At 45.4% G+C, this 19,353-nt stretch overlaps 1 protein-coding gene across 3 annotated transcripts in view; it reads right to left on the bottom strand.

Moving 5' to 3' along the window:
- The window catches only part of CACNA1E (calcium voltage-gated channel subunit alpha1 E), a 313,512-nt gene that overhangs the window by 284,276 nt on the left and 9,883 nt on the right, over positions 1-19,353 (bottom strand). For all 3 annotated transcript variants that reach the window (XM_039249319.1, XM_039249320.1, XM_039249321.1), the window contains exons 2-3: positions 1,402-1,507; positions 142-281 (exon numbers count right to left, since the gene is read on the bottom strand). In XM_039249319.1, coding sequence (XP_039105250.1) covers positions 142-281; positions 1,402-1,507 — 246 coding nt within the window. The remainder of the gene's footprint in view (positions 1-141; positions 282-1,401; positions 1,508-19,353) is intronic.

Genomic DNA, 19,353 nt, shown 5'->3' with positions numbered 1-19,353 from the left:
ATCTTGTCCTTGAACTTTTTTCCTCTGTCCCTACTCCATGGACCACTGCCTTCCCATTCCTGAATTCCCTGCACCAGCCACTTCATGACAACACAGGTGCATCTTCATACACAAAAAAGGAAAGCTAGGAAGACGACTCACCCACTGAGGACCACGATGAAGTCCATGACATTCCAGCCATTGCGGAGGTATGAGCCCTTATGGAAGATGAACCCCAGGGCCACAATTTTGATACCAGCTTCAAAGCAAAAGATCCCAATGAAATATGGTTCTGTCTTCTCCTGTGGGATGAGGAGCAAAGGTGCCGGTAAGGAAGGGGATATACTTAATCAAATGCAGACAAAGGCACATCCTGACTGCCCCCTCCACTCTGAGCATTCCTGTCTCCTACAGGACAGCTGGACATCTGCGCTGGGCCAGCCCCATGTACAGGTGGGAAGAGCATGCACTCACTGGAGGACTCGGAGAGTGCACAGGAGCAAGGGAAGTCTCAGGAAAGCCAGCTACAGAAATAGATGGATACAGGAGTAACACCCAGGCCAGGCTTCTTCCCAGGGGCATAACTGATGCTTCTAGCCTTGCCTTGAAAGAGGTGGCTTTTCCATTGCTAATCTTCACTTACATTGGAAGCTCAAGGGTTCTCATCTGCTGGTAATCAGGCTAGAGCCACTTACCCACACATTTGGAGTTTAAGCAATTAATATGACCTCTCTAGGGGGAATACACCAGACACATGAATCATTGCTTTAAGGAGAATATGGACATAAGATCTAGGAAGTTCACCACTGTGAACGCACGTGCCCTTCAGCCTCTCTTCTCTCTCTCCCTCTCACTTCAAAAGTCCCTTATTAAGGAGAGCAAACTGAATGGCCCTTATGTCCCCCCTTCTTCTTTTTTTTAAAATGTTTTATTTATTTCTGAGAGAGAGAGAGAGAGAGAAAGAGAGAGACAGCGTGAGCAGGGGACGGTCAGAGAGAGAGTGGGAGACACAGAATCTGAAACAGGCTCCAAGCTCTGAGCTGTCAGCACAGAGCCTGATGTGGGGCTCGAACCCACAAATCGTGAGATCGTGACCTGAGCCAAAGCCAGAGGCCCAACCGACTGAGCCACTCAGGCGCCCCCTGCCCCCCCTTTCTTCTTGTCGGGATATCATGCAGTGTATACACAAGTGTTTGTGATGCCCTCAGAATTTCCTGGGAAGAGGAGTTAAAAAGGTCATTCCTCTCTTCTTTATGCAGTCCAATGGGGTCTGTCACCAGCTTGTTCCTTGGCAAAGAACAAACTCACAGTCACAGAACTGTAGGGTTGGGAAGGGGGGAAGGGGCCTGGTGATGAAGCAAAGGAGAAGAAACCAGGGAAGGGAAGGACAGGGGGAAAGATGAGAAGGAAGGAGGCACATACCAGTCTGCGGGACATCGGGGTCTTGTCATCTTCAGGAAGATGCTGTTCCAGGGCCAAGACAATGCAGTTGGCAATGATGGTGGCCAAAATCATGTACTCAAATGGCGTAGGAAAGGTGAAGTTAAGGAACAGATTCACCAAAGAGAGAGGGATGCAGCCTCTAAGATGGCTGTGCACATAAATATACAAAATTCATCCAAGCCCATATTATGTCTGCACAGTCTGCATGATCTATATTAGCAAAGGAGGGCAGGGCAGCGGACAGATCTTAGCAAGGGAACCCATAACCATTTCTGACTGGGCTCTAAACACAAAGCATCTTCTCCAAGAAAAGGAAGAATGTAGCCAATAAATAATACAGTTAAACATATGGTTGACACTCCAGATACTTTGTGAATTCAATGACATATCCGGGAATTAAGCAGGGCTGAAAATGGAAACAGAAAGAAGGGAGGAAGAAACACTGATGTTGCGGCAGGCTGTTCTTCCCAAGCTTCAAATCGCTGCCCTATATGATGATGCTTCAGCAGGGATCCAGCTGTGGCTTTCTGTGCTGCCTCTGGGCATCATTTCTGGGGTCTCCTCCTCCAGAACCTCTACTCAACTGAGTGGAAGAGCCCTTGGAAAAAGAACAATTCTCTCCATGTGAGCTCTCTTCTATTTCAATATTCAATCCAGAAATAAATATTTAATGGGGTCAGGAGAAGCTTGCCTTGTCCCACCTTATTTTCTCCTGTTTCTATGTGGATAGGAAACAGAGAGACACACCATGAGTCTGAATCCAGGACAGGGAAGTCAAGGCATCTAAAAACCAAGGTACAAATGAATGGATGATGAATTCACACTTTTTTATGTTCCACTTCTCTGAAGACTGATGAGGGGGTTCCCTGAGCCTTTTTGAAAAACAGAACTATGATTCAAGTGCCTGCATCCTGACTATCCTTAAGAAAGGTTATGTTAAAGGTCCTGGGGAAGTTGGGGGGCAGGGGGACTGTTACCAGAGACAGAGGGAATCACCAGTTTCCGGAGTCAAGTGATTCTGCATTTTGGACTTCATTCCGTAACTATTGTAACAAACACAAGTGAGCTGTCGCCACTGGTCTTGCCAAGCAACCTATGCTCTGGCAGTCTCTGGCAACCAGGCAGGAGAAAAGAGTAGATCTGGCCAAGTGGAGAGAAGGTAAGGGACCATGCTTCTTGTCTCCCCACATATCCAGGCCTCCTGTGTAGCATGCAGGGTCTAGAGCCTTCCCCAGGGAGTACAAATCATAAACATGCTCCTGGTGCACCCCCATCTCTGCCATGATATGTCAGTGCCCATTGGTGGTAAGTGGACATTCAGGGCATCTCTGAGGAAGGGCAGGGCATAGGGCACCTACAGGCATAGGTGCATGTGCTGTGTGAGGAGCTGTGAGCTGTGGGCCCTGGTGCTGTAAGGGGTAGCTGCAGCAGGTGAGGTGGCTGGCTGCATTGGAGCCTCCAGAGCTTTCCATTCCTACTCGGCAGTGCCCAGTGCCGTCTCCTCCCCACGCACCCGAGTCACCCCCACTCTCCCGCAGCTGGCCATCTTTCCCTCCCACACACCCCCAGGTCATCTGAGACCCATATGCTAGGGATAGCTCTGCTGGCTTCGGCTGCTCTGTGGCTCTGCCCCTGGATCTGAAAAGTGGATGGGCTCAGAGGACCTCAGAGCCAGCCCCCTGCCTTCCACATCCCACCGTGCCTGCTTAAACCCTCCCAGTCAGAGGGGAATCTAACCACACGATCGTCCCTCAGCACACCCGGCCATTCCTCCTCATGCGGTCTCTCTAGGGACCAAAGTAGGCCCCTGAGAGCTAAACATGCCAGCAGACACACTCCACAGATGCCCAGCTTGAGTGCATGCCCACTTTCTTGCGATCAGCCCCCATGCACAACCCACCTTCGGTCCCCAGCACCCGCTGATCACAAAGGGGGTTCTCCTCATTCCCATCACGGGCTCTGGCCCAGACCTCCGACCAAGTGTAGAGTGACCAGGGACCACACCGGGACCTGCTTTCTCATAAGCCCTCTGGAGAGGCCGGCTGGTCCTGGGCCAACCAGGGTTCCCCAGACCCAAATGGTAAAATGAAGACGGGAGTGCCAGAAGTGTTTGCCCAGGCACCCAGGCCTTTTCCTGAGGACATGTCTACCAGTCATGGACACATGGCAACAGAAGTGGGGGGCATTTAGGGCAGTGTTCGTACAATGCAGCCCATGGGATATTAGCACTATAGGAACTTGCAATTGGATCAAAGAGGGAAAGCCGGCATCCAGGAAATTGAGCAGGTTTCCTCTCAGCAGGACTTCCTGGAGACTCTCGCACTATTGTACTATTGTAAACAGTGTGCACCGCCTCCCCCAAAGAGGGTGGGAATGGTACATGGCATTCCCTCACTAGCTTCACCGTATCATCCTTTTATCAGAACATCTCTCCTGGGAATGGTGTCAGAGGAACGTATTTGGGGAGCTCAGTTACAAGGGGCAGACCTCTCTGCCGGTCCCCAGGTGTGAGGAGGGCAGGAGTGAAACTGTGCCTTTGCCACCTCTTGTCTCATCCTGTTCACAAAGTGTGGGGCCAAGCTGCCCTTCACCGTGGCCAGAAATGCCCTGAGCAAGTTCACAAAAGCTGCCCAGCAAGCCCAAGGAGCCCAGCAGGGGACCTGGGAAGCAGGGCTGGGAGGAGAATGCTCTCACTCAAGCAGCAGACATCATGAGCTCTCACTGGTCTGCTGGGGTTCTAGGACTGCTTTCTAGATTCAGGCGGCTTCCCCTGAAAGCCTTAAAGTGATAACCACAGACTTAAAAGTTGATGAGCTCATAGTTGCTGACTTGCAGGCATGACAGGTCATGATGGCTATGTGGCCCCCAAAGCCTCTCTACCCCGCAATACTTGCTTGGACTGTCACAGCCTCTCTATGGCCTCCACTCCTTGCTCCCTGCTTCCACACCCGCATTTCTCTAGCCTGATCACGTAAGCATACAACTCCCTGCACGGACCTGTAAGTTCACCTCGTCCAGAATGCCCAGCAGCATAAACAGGAGGCTTCTGAGAAACACAGGAAGGAGTGGCCATCACCAACCACTGCAGGGTGATCAGGGGAGGGGAAAAGGGTCTTGGCTCCAGGTGCTAAGGCACCAAACTTCCTGTGACTGGCCAGATATATGGATGGCTGGGAATTCATGAGGTCTTAATGAATGGCACTGCCTAAAGCCTTGGAGGCTACAATCAAAAAGTGAGGGTTTGGTAATTCATTGCTTCTAAGAAGACCTCATTGCTTCTGAGAAGACCTCATCCTCCCCCATCCAAATCCTCTGCCTACAATCTGATGTCTAAGGACCCATGCAGAGCAGCAATCCTTTGGCTTGAAATTTTGAGGGTGGCTCAGTCAGCTCAGATCATGATCTCACAGTTCTTGAGTTCAAGCCCCACATGGGGCTCTGTGCTGGCAGTGCAGAGCCTGCTTCGGGTTCTCTGTCTCTCTGCTCCTCCCCCACACATGGCTTGCACACACATTCTCTCTCTCTTAAAACTAAACATTTTAGAAAAAAATTTTTGGAAGAAAGAAATTTTGAAAACTATTTAAATGTACATATCCTCAGTAGGGATATCTCTTTAGGAGTTACAGATCAGCTTAACCTCAGGATGAATTCATGTTTGGGGCAATTACGAATCTGAGGTGAGATTTTGCTGCAGAAGAGGTGAGACTAGGGAATCCTGTGTATCTGTGGACTACATGACAGAAAGGATGGTGACTGGGAAACCTGGGGAGAGGAGAACAGGAGAGAACACCCAATTCTGTCTGAGGCCCAGTCACTCTCCCTTCCAGCCCTTTCTCTTCCCCCCTTGCCTCCTTCTCTTTCTGAGGAAAGCATGAAGAATGGACACTTATATCTTGGTGCTTCTGCCTCCACCTGCAATGGACTTTCTCCTCTTTTCTGGTCATATGTCAAGAGCAAGCTAAAATATCACCTTGCTTGTGAAGCTTTCACTCTGTGCCACATAGCTTCTTTACATTGTACGATTTTATCATCTCTCCTCATATTTGTCTCCCCCAAGAAACTGCACCTTGAAAGCAAAGACATGTTCTTGTTTACCTCTCCAGGGGCAGTGCTTACTAGAGCCCCTGGTACACAGTAGGGGCAGGCCTGAATGAACGTTAAACGCAGGCCTGAATGAACGGGAGCCATCCCCTAGAGCGGGAGCTCCACTGAGGAGCCATCACAGACACTGCAGGGTAGTCACACACTCTGGCTCAGGCCTGGGTGCTGCTCACCTACACCCATGGGGGCTGACTCAGAGGTGCCACTCCCATTGCTTCTCATTTACCATCATAATTTCAAGCCAAATAAGCTTGGCTCTAAGGCTTGAAGCTCTGCTACATCTCTGAAGGGAAGAGGCTGGACTGAAAATAAAGGCCCATAGGCCAAGGGAATGCACCTCAGGCTAGACAAAGACGTGACCTGGAAAGGTCAAAGGAAGCTCCATGTTGCCAAAGCCTCAAAGAACAAGACCTTTCATGAGGCAGTAGTGGAAGTCTGTCCAGGACTCTTAATTCCGTCTGCCCAGGAATTCAGTGGCTCCCATTAACATTCTGTGCTTGACACCAAACACTTTTTTGCAGAACAGGATCTCTGCCCGGTGTCCAGACCACAGACAGAGGCCTGAATAAATGGAGTTACCAGGGCAGTGAGGTGTGGGAGCCTGAGGGCAGGAGCTTTGCCTGTATTATTCACCTCTGGAACCCTGGTGTCCCCCACCCGGCAGGCACCCAATAATTGTTTTCTAATTAATAAATTAATCAGTTGATTAGTGAATTGCATAGAGAAGCCAGAGCCAAAGGTATCCTTGCAAAAGGTATCTCATACTTTCTCCACGCTGTGTACCCACTTGAACTTTTTGTACTATATGCTACGTGTACACATTAACTATTCAAAAGTAGAAAGCAGCGTGCATAGAATATCCCTTTAATGTAAAAACATTTTTGAAAAAGGAGCAAAGGAAAAAACCTGTCACGCTAGAAGGATAATGAGCTTTCTTGGGGTACTACGGTTATTTCCACTTTCTTCTTTACTTCTTTATGCATTGTCTTGAGTATTATGAGTATGTATTAATTTATAATTATAAAATCAATTAAAACTATTGATTTATAGCTTTGAAAAAAAACTCAACACAAAAACACAATTCCGACCTGAGGGTCATGGAAATCAGTGCAAGATTTCTGAGAGGACCTAATGTAGGAAGACAAAGGGACCAGATCCAATCAGGAAATGGCCATGGAAGTGCCTTGAACCTTGCCAAGACACCTCCTGTCCCTTATCTGTCTCACTATCTGCTCACTATGCGCCTCATTTCATCAGCTTCCTTGGCAATCTCCCCAAACACCCCTTCACTCCCCTCTCCCTCTGAGCCCCTTAATGAGGACCTGTGTCGCTCCATCTCTCCCTTTCCCGTCTAGCAGCTTCAAGACAATCATTAGGGAAATGATAAAAATAGGTTCACTTATTGATTTATCTCCTTTACTCAATGCTCCTTCCTTCCAACGGTTGACTTGTTTCCTTAGCAACACAGCTAATTTGAGCAGCGCTACTTGGCCTGCACACCTGCCATTTGTTCTTTTCCTTCCTGCAGGCACAGAAAGCCAGGGCAAGGGAAGAGGGTTGCCCTAGAGGCCACAGTTGTGGTGCCGGCCCTGCTCATCGACAGAGCCCTGGGGACATGGCCTGAGAGATGAGCCACCTTCTGCCCAGACCAGCAGTTTCCCCTGTCAACCTTCTCAGGGGTAGGTCTGTAGGGACAAGACTGGGAAAGACTTAGGCTCAGGGAGCACAGCTGGGGAGTCCCAGGGGAAACACACATCTCCACTAGCATCAGGGTGCTGTTCCTAGATCCCCTCTGCTCTCAGCTGTGTCCTCTCAGAGCTTCGGCATCAAAGCATACTAAGGAGACTGAATATACAGAAAGGCAGAGAGGCCACCAGGGACAGAATGCTGTACTCTCTCCCCGACTCGAGGCCTAATGGAGAAGACACTTTTGTGGGGAGCAGTCTGTGGCCACTTGTGCACTTCCTGTAAACCCCTGGGGGAGTCTAGAATAGCCCACAGACTCAGAGAAGGCTTGTCTCAGCCTCCTTTACCCATTTTCACCCTTTACCCCAGGCCCAGAACACTCTCCCTGAAAGGTCTATTATTTGCTTTCCCTCCCTTCCATCCCAGCTGCCTATTTTTGGAGGCCTAACTCTAAGAAATGAAAGAGTCTCAGAAAATGACCTGGGCCATTCTAACAAGTTGGATGTTGACTCAAAGACAGTCATAGGGAAGAGTTACTACCTACTCTATGATTCCCGCAAGCACTACACCAAAGAGACATTTTAAATACGAACAATAATGAAATATACCTATCCAAGGCTTTCCTGCTAGCTTTTTTTTCTATGACCAGAATCAGAATCTTCCTTGAGACCTACAATGCGATGGAGAAATTTAGCTTGGTAACTGGAAACCAGAGCCAGGGTTCCCTCTATAAAATCTGCCCCAACATGGTACTCATGGCAGGGAAAAGCACCACCATCCATTCCCATAAAACCAAACATGAAATACAAAAGGATCAAAGTCTAAAATGATCCATGAATATAAAATTCTTAGAAAACCATAAGGTGCTACCCAAATGCACAGTCATTTTTATTATCCTACTAAATCACTCTTTAAGCATCTGCTGTGGCTCTAAGCTTTGGGATAAGCAACTGTTAGTGGTCACGGCCTCCGGGAGTGGGCTGGCTGGCTACAGCCAGGAGCCGACACTAAAGAGGCCCACTGCAATAAAGGATTTTTAAAAAATATATATGGTAATAGGCCTCCGGGAAGAGAGCGAAGACATTTGGCCCAGAACCTCCTGGGAATATGGAAAGCACATCCAAACACCAGTCCCCAGAGCAGGATTTATGAAGCTGATGGCTGTGATGCAATCTCTCCCAATGATTAGAAGGGGCATTAATCACACCCAAGGCCAGCACTAAGAACAGAAGGCATTGAACCATCACAGAAGTCCGGCTCCAGCTCCTACAGACCCTGATGGCATTGCAGTGAGATCATGCTGGTGAGATCACATCCCCCTTGCCTGGGCTGCTGGGAACGATACATCTGTCCTGGAGGGACCAGTAATACTGAAGAGACAGATTTCATGCCTCAAACCCAGACATGGCTAGAACCACCATAATCATTTCCACAGAGGGTGCCTGCACTCCTCAGCTTCTTCAGCCTCCCCAGAGGCTGATATTCTCACAGGAATATGTCATGCATGCAGGCCTTCAACCCTTGAGATTGAAAATTAAACCCCACCCTGTTAAAACAGGCCTGAGGCCAATGAGAAAGAATGAAATCTGGCCATGTGTAGCAACATGGATGGACCTTGAGGGTGTTATGCTGAGCGAAATAAGTCAGGCAGAGAAGGACAAATATCATATGTTTGCACGTATAGGAGGATTAGGAGGAACTTGACGGAGGAACAAGGGGGAGAAGAAGGGCGGAAATGGTGGGGGAAAGGGAGAGAGGCAAACCATGAGAGACTCTTGAATGCTGACAAAAACTGAGGACTGATGGATGGGGGGGAGGGGGATGGGCATGGAAGAGGGCACTTGTGGGGATGAGCACTGGGTGTTATGTGGAAACTAATTTGACAATAAACTATTTGTTAAAAATTAAAAAAATAAAAAACCAGGCCTGAGGCCAGCTTCCTTCATGGAAGGATGCCTCACTTTTTGTCCAGATCATGGTATGAAGTAGGAGTGAGTATGAGACAAAAAGATGGAGACCCAAGAGGGCCCCCTGAGGCCTCGCAGCAAGCTTTCTCCGCCTCACCCCACCCCATCCCACACAGGGGAAAGGCCAGGGTAAGAGGTAAGCTGAAGTCCAAGGAACCTGGCTCAGAGGCTAATGTGCCCTGGCTCAGCAACTCCCAGACTTCTCTGCACTCGCTCCTGTGGCTGACCTAGCAGGACAGTGTGAACCAAAAACCAACCCAGGAAAGGAAATAGAGGGATTGTATTCCTTGGGGTTCTGACGGCTACAATAAATTTTTCAATTTTTAATAATCTAAGCTTATCAATGTATAAACCACCCTCATATCTGCAGCAGGCCACACCTTCAATTCCATTTCCATCTCCTTTCTTAGTCCTTAATTTTAGGTTTCCAGTCTCCTTCCTGGGCTGATCAATAGAGGGCAGACCACTCATCACCACCAAAGGGCAGGAGGGCTAACCCCCTGGGCTTCTCCATGTGACAGTTAGCAGAGCACAGGGCGCAAATTTAGAAATTCACACTATATTTCCTCCTCCTTTCCTAGCCCCATGACAGGAGAAATGCACTGTTAACAAGCAGAAAAATGAGGTGGAAGGCTCTGCATACTTCATGCTATCCCATTTCATTATCTCATTGCTCTCCTTATTGCAGTTTTTCTCACCACCCAACTTCGTCTTAAAAAAAAAGATCAGACTGAAAAACCAAACCCCTTTTCTTTTTTTAAAACAAAACAAAACAAAAATGTATCATGTGACTTCCAGCCTTAACATCAGTTTTTTAACTTTGGTTTCCATGGTGGTGGGATGCAACCTGCCATCACCATGACAACAGCTGCTTCTGTTCAAATTCACCATCTGACAGGCAGTCCTGAACACATACACACACACACACACACACACACCTCCCATTCTCTCTCTCTCTGTCAAGAAGATGAAGATGCCATTACACCTACTCTGAAAGACTTAAATCCTAATGAATGAAAGACAAATAAAGCAATATTGAGAACATAGCAAAGAGGCAGAGATCCCCTCTCCCAAGACTCTCTCTTGCTGGTACAGTCCCACTGCTCTCTTATGGAGGTCAGTGGACTCAGTTACTCAACAAAAAAGGTCCCTAATACTACCCTTTTAATGTTGGCCATGAAAGAAGCCACATTCAACTTTCCATTGCTTTTAGACCAAAGAACTCTCATCTGACTCCTATATCCCTGACTTAATATAAAATGAGTGAAAAGAATTTCACATTATTGCTAACTTGGTTAACCAACACTGAGCGCCATTCCAGACTCATCTAGGCCCCAATTCCAAGAGAACGGGGAGTGGAATTTCTGAGGAATTAAGACAGCACCGCTTTCCTCCTTCTTTTGCCTCAGTTTCAGTCAGGTGGATACATCTTAACAAATTCACTTTTTATGTGTCTGACTGAATTCCTGGACTCAAGTGCTGTCATTCAACACACAGTTTTGGTGATTAGGGGACAGATGATTGAACGCTACAGAAAAGAGAAGAAAGAAAAGGGGAGTATTAAAAGCCTCTGGAAGAAAACAAAACAGCAGTGGGAAAATTACCTGTTTCAGAAACCAGAATCTGTGTTTTGATGATACTCTGACACATTTGAGCCCATCAAGAGTTCTGGCAGCAGCGTGCAACGCAGGGGAGAAGACTGTGGGCTGCAGCCAGCACCCACACCCAAGACTGTACCCTCCTTCACATCCATACTTGCTTCATGGGGTGACAGACAGTACTTGAATGTATAAAGAAAATGAAAAGTCTTTTTTGAAAGTCCAAAGATCATCTGTGAGAGAACTTTTGTTTTCCTTTGAAGACCTAGCAACTGTACCCCAGGATTCAAAGACCCCCACTGGGCCTCCAAATCCTATGAGAAAATATTAAAGGTACTAAGGGTATACAGCTTGGGAAAGGAAGACTTGAGAGAGACGTCATAGCTGCTTTCAAATACCTGAAGGACCAGCTTCTAATGGGGGCCTAAACATTGTGTAGGTTATTCTGGAGGGTAAGACTAAGGCCAAAGGGTAGAATATCCACCCTAAGGCAGATCTCAGGGAATACAAAGAAGCAACATCACTCTTCCACAAGTGAATAGACTATTCCCTTAAGTAGTAAACTGAATGTTGTACTAATAAATGTTTAACAACTAGTCTCTCTAAAGTACAGCATTTGTCAATTTCCAGTATAAATACTCTCTCCATAACTAATTTCAAGCTACCAATCTGACATCAGTGCACATGGAGTTACAAAGATACACACAATAAACACCCAAGAGTTGGGGCTGGCCAATTCCAATACACCGTTCACTGTTAAGTTCTATGACTCTGGGAGACTATCAAGGCTACTGAGTAGGAGATTTCTGAATTTGATAGTAGTCAAGCTGGAGCAACCCTTGTTGCTAACAAGGGGTTAACAAATTGGTAGGAAGCAAGGTCAATGAGTCTTCAGTTACTTGCTCAAGGGCCTCTTGGGTCAGATGTTCATCAGCCTCAACCTGCCCAATTAGCTAGACCTACATTCATGAAGTCTGGAAAATCACCCTTATCCCAAGAAGGCTGATACCTATGCAGCTGGATGTGTGCCAGAACCAGCACAGGTGAATGGCTTGCCAGTGCCATAAGACACAATAATTAATTAGTCACCCCATTCTCTCAGGCTGAATTCTGGGATACCCAGGGGTGCCTGCTATTTCAACACAGCCTGCAAAAGAACAGAGGGGAGTCTGCCAACACACCTGATGAAAGCACAATCCCAAGAGACAGAAACACATCAGGTAAAAGGCTCACCTCTCCTTCTAGAAGATTGGTAGATCTCTGCCTTGGCTGCATACAGAATCACCTGGAAGCTTTTAAAAATCAAGGACACCAGGGGTGCCTGAGTGGCTCAGTCAGCTAGTGTCAGACTTCAGCTCGGGTTATGATCTCACAGTTCATGAGTTCAAGCCCCACAACAGGCTAGCTGCTGTCAGTGCAGAGCCCACTTCAGACCCTCTGTCCCCCTCTCTCTGCCCTGCCCTTGCTCATGCTCTCTTTCTCAAAAATAAATGTTTAAAAAAGAAAAAATCAAGAATACAGGTAGCCTATCTCTAGAAACTCTGATTTGTCTCAGCTGCCATCTGGGCATCAGGATTTATAGAAGTTTCCAAGTTGATCCTAATGTACAGCCAGGGTAAAGAACTTCTGTAGATTCTGGAGGCCATGAAAGGTAATGGTGTCCTCAACTCAGGTGACATAACTGAAGAAACTAAGAAACTAGATTTTCAGGGGCACAAAGGTAAGAACTGAAAGGTACCTTTGAGTTCTACTTACTATTCCATTACATTCATTTTACAGATGTAGATACTGAGACCCGAAGTAGATGGAGACTTTTCCAGAGCCAAGACTAGAAACCTCTCTGGATTCATAGCCCCATACCCTGGAAAGCTTATTATCAGCACAATCAAATAAAACTCCCTGATTTCTTGGCTTGAATTGAGAGTTCTAAAAGAAAAGGATCTTTTGATTTGAGTTTACTGACTCCATCCCCAGACTACTCAATTGTTCTCAAGAGCGTATTTCTTAAGGTAGGGTCTGGATGGCTTACCTTTCCTAAGGCCACTTAAGAGTCCAGAAAACATTCTGAGGTGAGTGTTTGCCTGAGCATCCATTCTCCCATAAGCTGAGACACAGTCTTGGTTTTACAGTGGGGAGAAGCCCATTGCCTACTGAGTACAGTACTATCAATTCATAACGTTCTCCATCAACTCACAAGGGATTCAACATTTTTGGGAAAGGAGAACATTAACCATTGTTCTCAATCATTGCTACTTATTCTTGTTGGATCAGGGCTGACTGGCCTCTCTTCAACTTTCTCTTATCCAATCCTACTCATTAAGTCTTTTCTTATTAATCACAATCTCTATATCCAGCCTCCTATCCCCCAAACCAAGAACAACAACAAAACACATACTTGCTACCTAATAAAAGGATGAAAAACCCCAGAAAAGAATGAAATGGCTAGAAGGAAGATGACTGAGCAGAGAAAGGGTACTGAGGAAATAAAGAGGAAATGTGATAAAAGGATCCATGGACATAGAGTCAGGAGCCCTGGGTTCTAGTCCCCACATTGTCATTCGCTAGGAGTTTCTCTTAGATCACTGTGACTCTAATACACTATTATTCTGTAGTGCTAATAGGTAATATGATGGGAGAGGAGTAGAGGTTAAAGGAGGAGTATCTATTGTTACAACTGAGAGAAGCCATTTTTGATGAAGCCAGTATAAGGACGTCCAAGAGTAACATCCAAAATGGAAATCCTGGGACACCAAGGAATACTTTGAAAGTGTCCAAAGTCAATGGAAATCTTTCTAAATTTTCAAGAATAGAAGCTCCATAACAGCTGAATTGGCCAAAAACTTGACTACAAGATAGTTAATAAAAAGTTAGAATCCTCACAATGGTGGCCTGGGGGTGAATATAAAGCTTCTTTTCCATAAGCCTACTGTAAGCCTTTTCTACACTCTCTATTACAGTCTAAGAGTCTTTTCTGTCCCCAACCCCCCAACCCCAATTTCCTTAAAAATCTGCAAAGGCAAAACCATTCAATAAGATGAAAATTCAAGAAAAAGTCATCAGGGGCGCCTGGGTGGCTTAGTCGGTTAAGCATCCGACTATCGCTTAGGTCATGATCTCGTGGTTCGTGGGTTTGAGCCCCACGTCAGGCTCTGTGCTGACTGCCAGCTCATTTCAGAGTCTGTATCTCCCTCCCTCTCTGACCCTCCCCTGCTCACGCTGTCTCTCTCTCTCTCTCTCTCTCTCTCTTAGAAATAAATAAAAATATTTAAAAAAAGAAAGAAAAAGTCATCAAAGTTGACTCCTCCACACTATAACTTACAACTATGGGCATCCCAGAAAAATGTACACTTCTTTCAGGGTGGAAAAAAGAAACAGGACTTCACATGCTAATATTGAAAGGAGAGGAAGAACTGGCATTTCCAAAACAAAGATCTTTTGCAATGAAGTAAGTGTGGAGATGGAACTTTTGGTGAAGGGAAAACAAAACGGCAAAGTGTCCAATTCCAACCCAAGCTCACATTCCAATGACACAGAGCAAAATGTCTCAGGTCCATTTAATGATGATCATGATGACGGATAAAAGATCTCTGCTCTTCTACCATTTATTGATCCTTTACTCTTCCATAGGTTTAGCTTCATAACCAGCTGGCGCTACAGATACAGGCAAGCCATTCACAATCATCCTAAAAAAATGCTCTGTCAGGGAAGAGCATCAGTCTTTGGTCTGACCAGAGGCAGTGTGCTACAATGGAAAGACAGCAGCCAATGGAACTGGTCAGATCACATCTACCTGTGACCTTGTGGTAATCATCAGCAATATGCGAACAACAATGTCCACTTCACATGAGGTTAGGCTAAATGACACATGTTTCTAAAACACACTTAGAGCATCACACAGAGGCATTTATTAAAGGCATACTGAGGAGTGGATGACTCTCTTGGCCTGGACCATGGTTCCTATGGAATGTTAGTAAAAGTATATGCCAAAAATATATGAAAGTAAGAAAGAGAAAAGGAGAGATGATAACCCTTATGACTTTGCAAGGTTGTTGTGAACCCAGCCTCTTTCACAGTGGAAGCATGGATAGCTGTTGGGACAGTCTCATTTCCTACAATCTAATCCTTTGCTTTGCTCTTTTGAGCCTGTCTACTGACATTTGTAGCAGAAATAAGCTCAGTCTTTATGAGCCTGTACGTTCAGGGGCGGGCATCTGTTACTCTCTAATCATCACCAGGGAAAGGGGTTACCCAAAGATTATGTAACGTCCTTATCCATAGAACTTGGGTGGGGGGGCAGATGGTGATCTCAAAAATAAATAAATATATACATACATAACTCTCTTTGAGAAGGGAATGCTATTTTGCCAAAAGGCTCAGATCTCTTAATTTATGTGGGCCCATATCCCCCAGACCTGCCTCCTCCTTGCGTTACCACTTCCACCCACCCACCCCACCTCCAGAGAAGCCCACGCCCTTCAACTGCTCCTCATATCAACAGATCAGAACACATGCATCCTTGTACCTCCATATGGCTCAGTTATTTCACAAATACAAATTCCCATGCAAATACAATCCAAAGTTAGCAGAAAGAAGAGGCAACTCCTTTAATATTCCTCAATTTCTTTTAAATCTTCCACCTGGTTTCCAGAAGCCAAGTGGTACATCCTAGTTCTCCATTCACATCCAAACCAGTTTCAGTGCCCTCAGGTAAACTGTCCTCTGGTATCCCAGTCAGATGCCTCACCAAGCTCATTAGGCAAAATTCCAACAGCTCCAACCCATGGAGGTTCCCCCTCCCCCACAACCCTGGAACCCTTTCAGAAGCCTCCTCTACAGTTCATGAAGTCCAGTCCTGACTCTCTCTTCTGACAGAACAGAGATGGAGACCCAGAGTACCCAAAAACCCAAACAGATAAGGAGTAGTTCGCCAGGGCTCAACAACCCATGAGAAGGAAATTTGCTCAGAGGCCAAGCTTAGATTCTAGGATGGATCCTTCCACTTGCCATCCATCAAGCCATCTGAAAATTGGCTACCATTTTGGTACAACCAAAAACAAAATCTACTGTGTTATTTAAAAGCTTGCTGGGAAAATTTCACATTGTATTGCTCCTGATGAGATCTTTTCCTGGTTATAAATCCAAGTGTAGCCTTAGGGACAATATCAGTGTAAAATCAGTATTAGACACAAGCAAAGAAATATAGGTTTTGATGTAGGGTTCTAAAAACCTTATCTGAAGGGGAAAAAAGGTAAATTCAGTAACTTTTAAAATGAAAAAAAACTCATGGAAAAACCCTCTATCTGCAGTTGTTGAGGGCCGGGCTCACTTGCTGTGTGAGTGGGCAAGTGAGTTAACATGTCCACACCTTAGTCCCCCAACTGTGGGATGTGGTAAACAAGAATGGGTATCTCTACAGAACTGCCATGAGGAATCAATGTAACAGTCTGTGGGACAAACTTAGCACAGTAATCTGGCACCTCATACATACTCAATAAATGTTAGATATTTGTTAATTTTATCAACATTAGTGCTAGCACTAATACAGATCATGTTTACAAAGGGCTTTCACACACATTAGCCCCGCAAGATAGGCAAAGTAGAGATAGCTAGTTCCCCCTCACACCTGAAATCACTAAAGCTCAAAGAGGATGCAAAACCACCATGAGGTCACATAAATGTTACTGGCAGTGCTCAGTTTGAAACCTGACAAGAGTCAGAAGAAAGGAGATGCTATTGTTAGAGGAGAACTTAAGTTTAAGATTGATTTCCCCTGAGTTAACCAGATACTAACGACTAAGCTGTAGTCACAGCTTACTATGAGCCAAACAATGTTCTAACATTTTATATGTATTATCCCACCTGATCTTCCAGAAAACTTTATACAATACACTTTATGGGTTACAATTCCTATCTCCATTTTGTGTTTGAGGAATCTGAAGCACAGCAAGGTTGAGTAGCTTCCCCAAGGCACACAGCTAGGAAGTGTGGAGATGAAACCAAGATTTGAATCTGGGGGCCATAATCCTAATGTTGACACTCTAATGCTTCCAAACAGGGACTGCTATATCCTAATAGTAAGGTGAAGCTTTCTGCAGCTGGGCACTGGATTAGATGTCTAATATGCCTTCAACTACCAAGATTCTAGGCTTTCAACACTTCTATTTTCTAGTAAAGAAATAAAACAGTGTCTAAGTGAGTCTCTGAAAACGATATTTAGCGTGGACTTTGGAGAAAGTAGAACGCTATATCCTAGCCTAAAATAGACATGAAATAGTCATAAAAGTATGTATTGATTCAGCAAAGCATGTGACAAGGACATCTTGCACAAAATTCTTACTAAATAAAGAAATACAAGCTGGCTAAAGAATAGTGTAGAAAATTTGAGAAAAGCTGAACAGTTGATGGGCACTGACCAATGCACTAATCATAAGCAGAAGGGAGGCCCCCAGTTCTAATGATATTTTTATCAGTTACTCTAATGAAAGCACAAAGCATATGTTTATCCAGTCTGCAGATGATGTGGAGCTCCGGGTAGAGAGTGCACTCATTAAACAGCAGAGTCTGAAGACAATGTGTAGTGGAAATCACTTGAATCTTAGACCACTGGAGGGGTGCCGGGGTGGCTCAGTTAGTTAAGCACCTGACTTCGGCTCAGGTCATGATCTCACGGTTCGTGGGTTTGAGTCCCGCATAGAGTTCTGTGCTTACAGCCAGCTCAGAGCCTGGAGCCTGCTTCAGATTCTGTATCTCCCTCTCTCTCTGACCCTCCCCTGCTCACGCTGTCTCTCTCTCAGAAATAAATTTTAAAAAATTTAAAAAAAATCATAGACCACTGGGGTTCAAGATCACTGGTGGTGATCTTGGGTAAGTGACTTAATCTTTTACAGTCTCAGCTTTTCTACAGTTAAAATATAAATAATATTTCTCTCACCGGATTGTTGTTTTGTATAAATGCACAGAGTCTGAAATTTGGTGGATACTCAATGAATGTTAATTCCCTGTCTCCACTTACAGAGAATCTCTATAGGAAGAACTGCTGCACCAAAAGGAGATAAAATGTACTTGCAATAAACACGGAGTCCTGAATTTAGACTCAAAACTTAAATAGAAAAGAGAGTGAGAGAAACTGTCACTCTGTGATAACTCTGTCATCAATTCATATAAAAGACCCATGGTTTATAGCTGATTGTGACATCAAATCAAGTCAGAAGTACAATGCCCTTTCTAGAAGCAAAACAAAACAAAAAAACTAAAACTTTTATTTTAGTTTAAACAAATGTATTAAAAGCCAATGTTAATAAGCAATGCTCTATGTTCTTTTTTTTTTTTAATATTTTTTATTTATTTCTAGGAGAGAGAGAGAGAGTGTGTGAGCAGGGGAGGGTCAGAGAGAGAGGGAGTCACAGACTGAAACAAGCTCCAGGCTCTGAGCTGGCAGTCAGCACAGAGCCCGACGCGGGGCNGGAGTCACAGACTGAAACAAGCTCCAGGCTCTGAGCTGGCAGTCAGCACAGAGCCCGACGCGGGGCTCGAACCCACGAACCGCGAGATCATGACCCAAGCGAAAGTTGGACGCTTAACCGACTAAGCCACCCAGGCGCCCCGCAATGCTCTATGTTCTTGTAATTTAAAAACTAATAAATAATGTCCTTTCCAGGAATTTTAAACCAATACTAAAGTCATGTGGTGACTGTGACAAAGTAATAAACCGGGCGCCATATGGGAGCCCAGAGGAAGGAGCTGGTCTTACTCTGCCAAGAAAAATCAAGGAAGGCTTCATGTAGTAAGTGACTACTGAGTACAGTCTTAAAGCCAGGAAGTCAAGGGGAGAGAAAGATGTTCCAGTCACTGCCAGCAGTAAGCGCACAGGCATGGAGGCCTGGGAGAGGCTGGTACCATGAGATGTTAGCAGCCCACAGGAACAGCTGAAAAGAAGGTGATTATGGTGGCTCAGGCAGATTGTCACTATGTGTAGAGCACAGCCTACCCACCAAGGTAGGGAAATCTTCCCCAATACAAAGCAAACAAATGACAGAACCCAGATAGGAACTTAGGCTTTCTGACTCATTATCTATCGAGTCTCTCTACCTCTACTGTCATATACTGTAGCACTAGCCATATGTAGTTATTTAATTTAAATTAATTAAAGTTAAATGCAATTTAAAGTTTAGTACTCAAAAATAAGAGCCACATATCAAGTGCCCGAGAGCCACTGCTACTGTAGTAGCACAGATAAAAACATATCCATCATCACAGAAGTTGTAGTCTACAGCACTGCTCAGTGCCATAGGACCATGGAGTGAATGAGAAGTAGACTGGGTTTGTATTGCTTTCCAGAATAAAAACAGGAAAAAAATTAGTAGGCGGAAGCTATAAGAAAGAATATTTCAGCATCCTACACCTTAATGACAGAAGAGCATCTAATCACCAGAATCTTGACACCAACTATTTCAGTGATGTAGAAAGAGTTCCCACATTGGCTTAATGCTCTTGTGTTTTATCGTAGCAGTGTGGCTGATGCACTAGTGCAAACATATCTCTGTAAATCCTTCACATGGAGTTCCTGTCATATTTGAATC

The sequence above is a fragment of the Hyaena hyaena genome, unplaced genomic scaffold (assembly GCF_003009895.1).
Source record: "Hyaena hyaena isolate Hyena2069 unplaced genomic scaffold, ASM300989v1 scaffold_337, whole genome shotgun sequence".
Classification (NCBI taxonomy): domain Eukaryota; kingdom Metazoa; phylum Chordata; class Mammalia; order Carnivora; family Hyaenidae; genus Hyaena; species Hyaena hyaena.
Note: the sequence above shows the minus strand (reverse complement) of the source record. Positions and strands in the feature narration are given on the sequence as shown.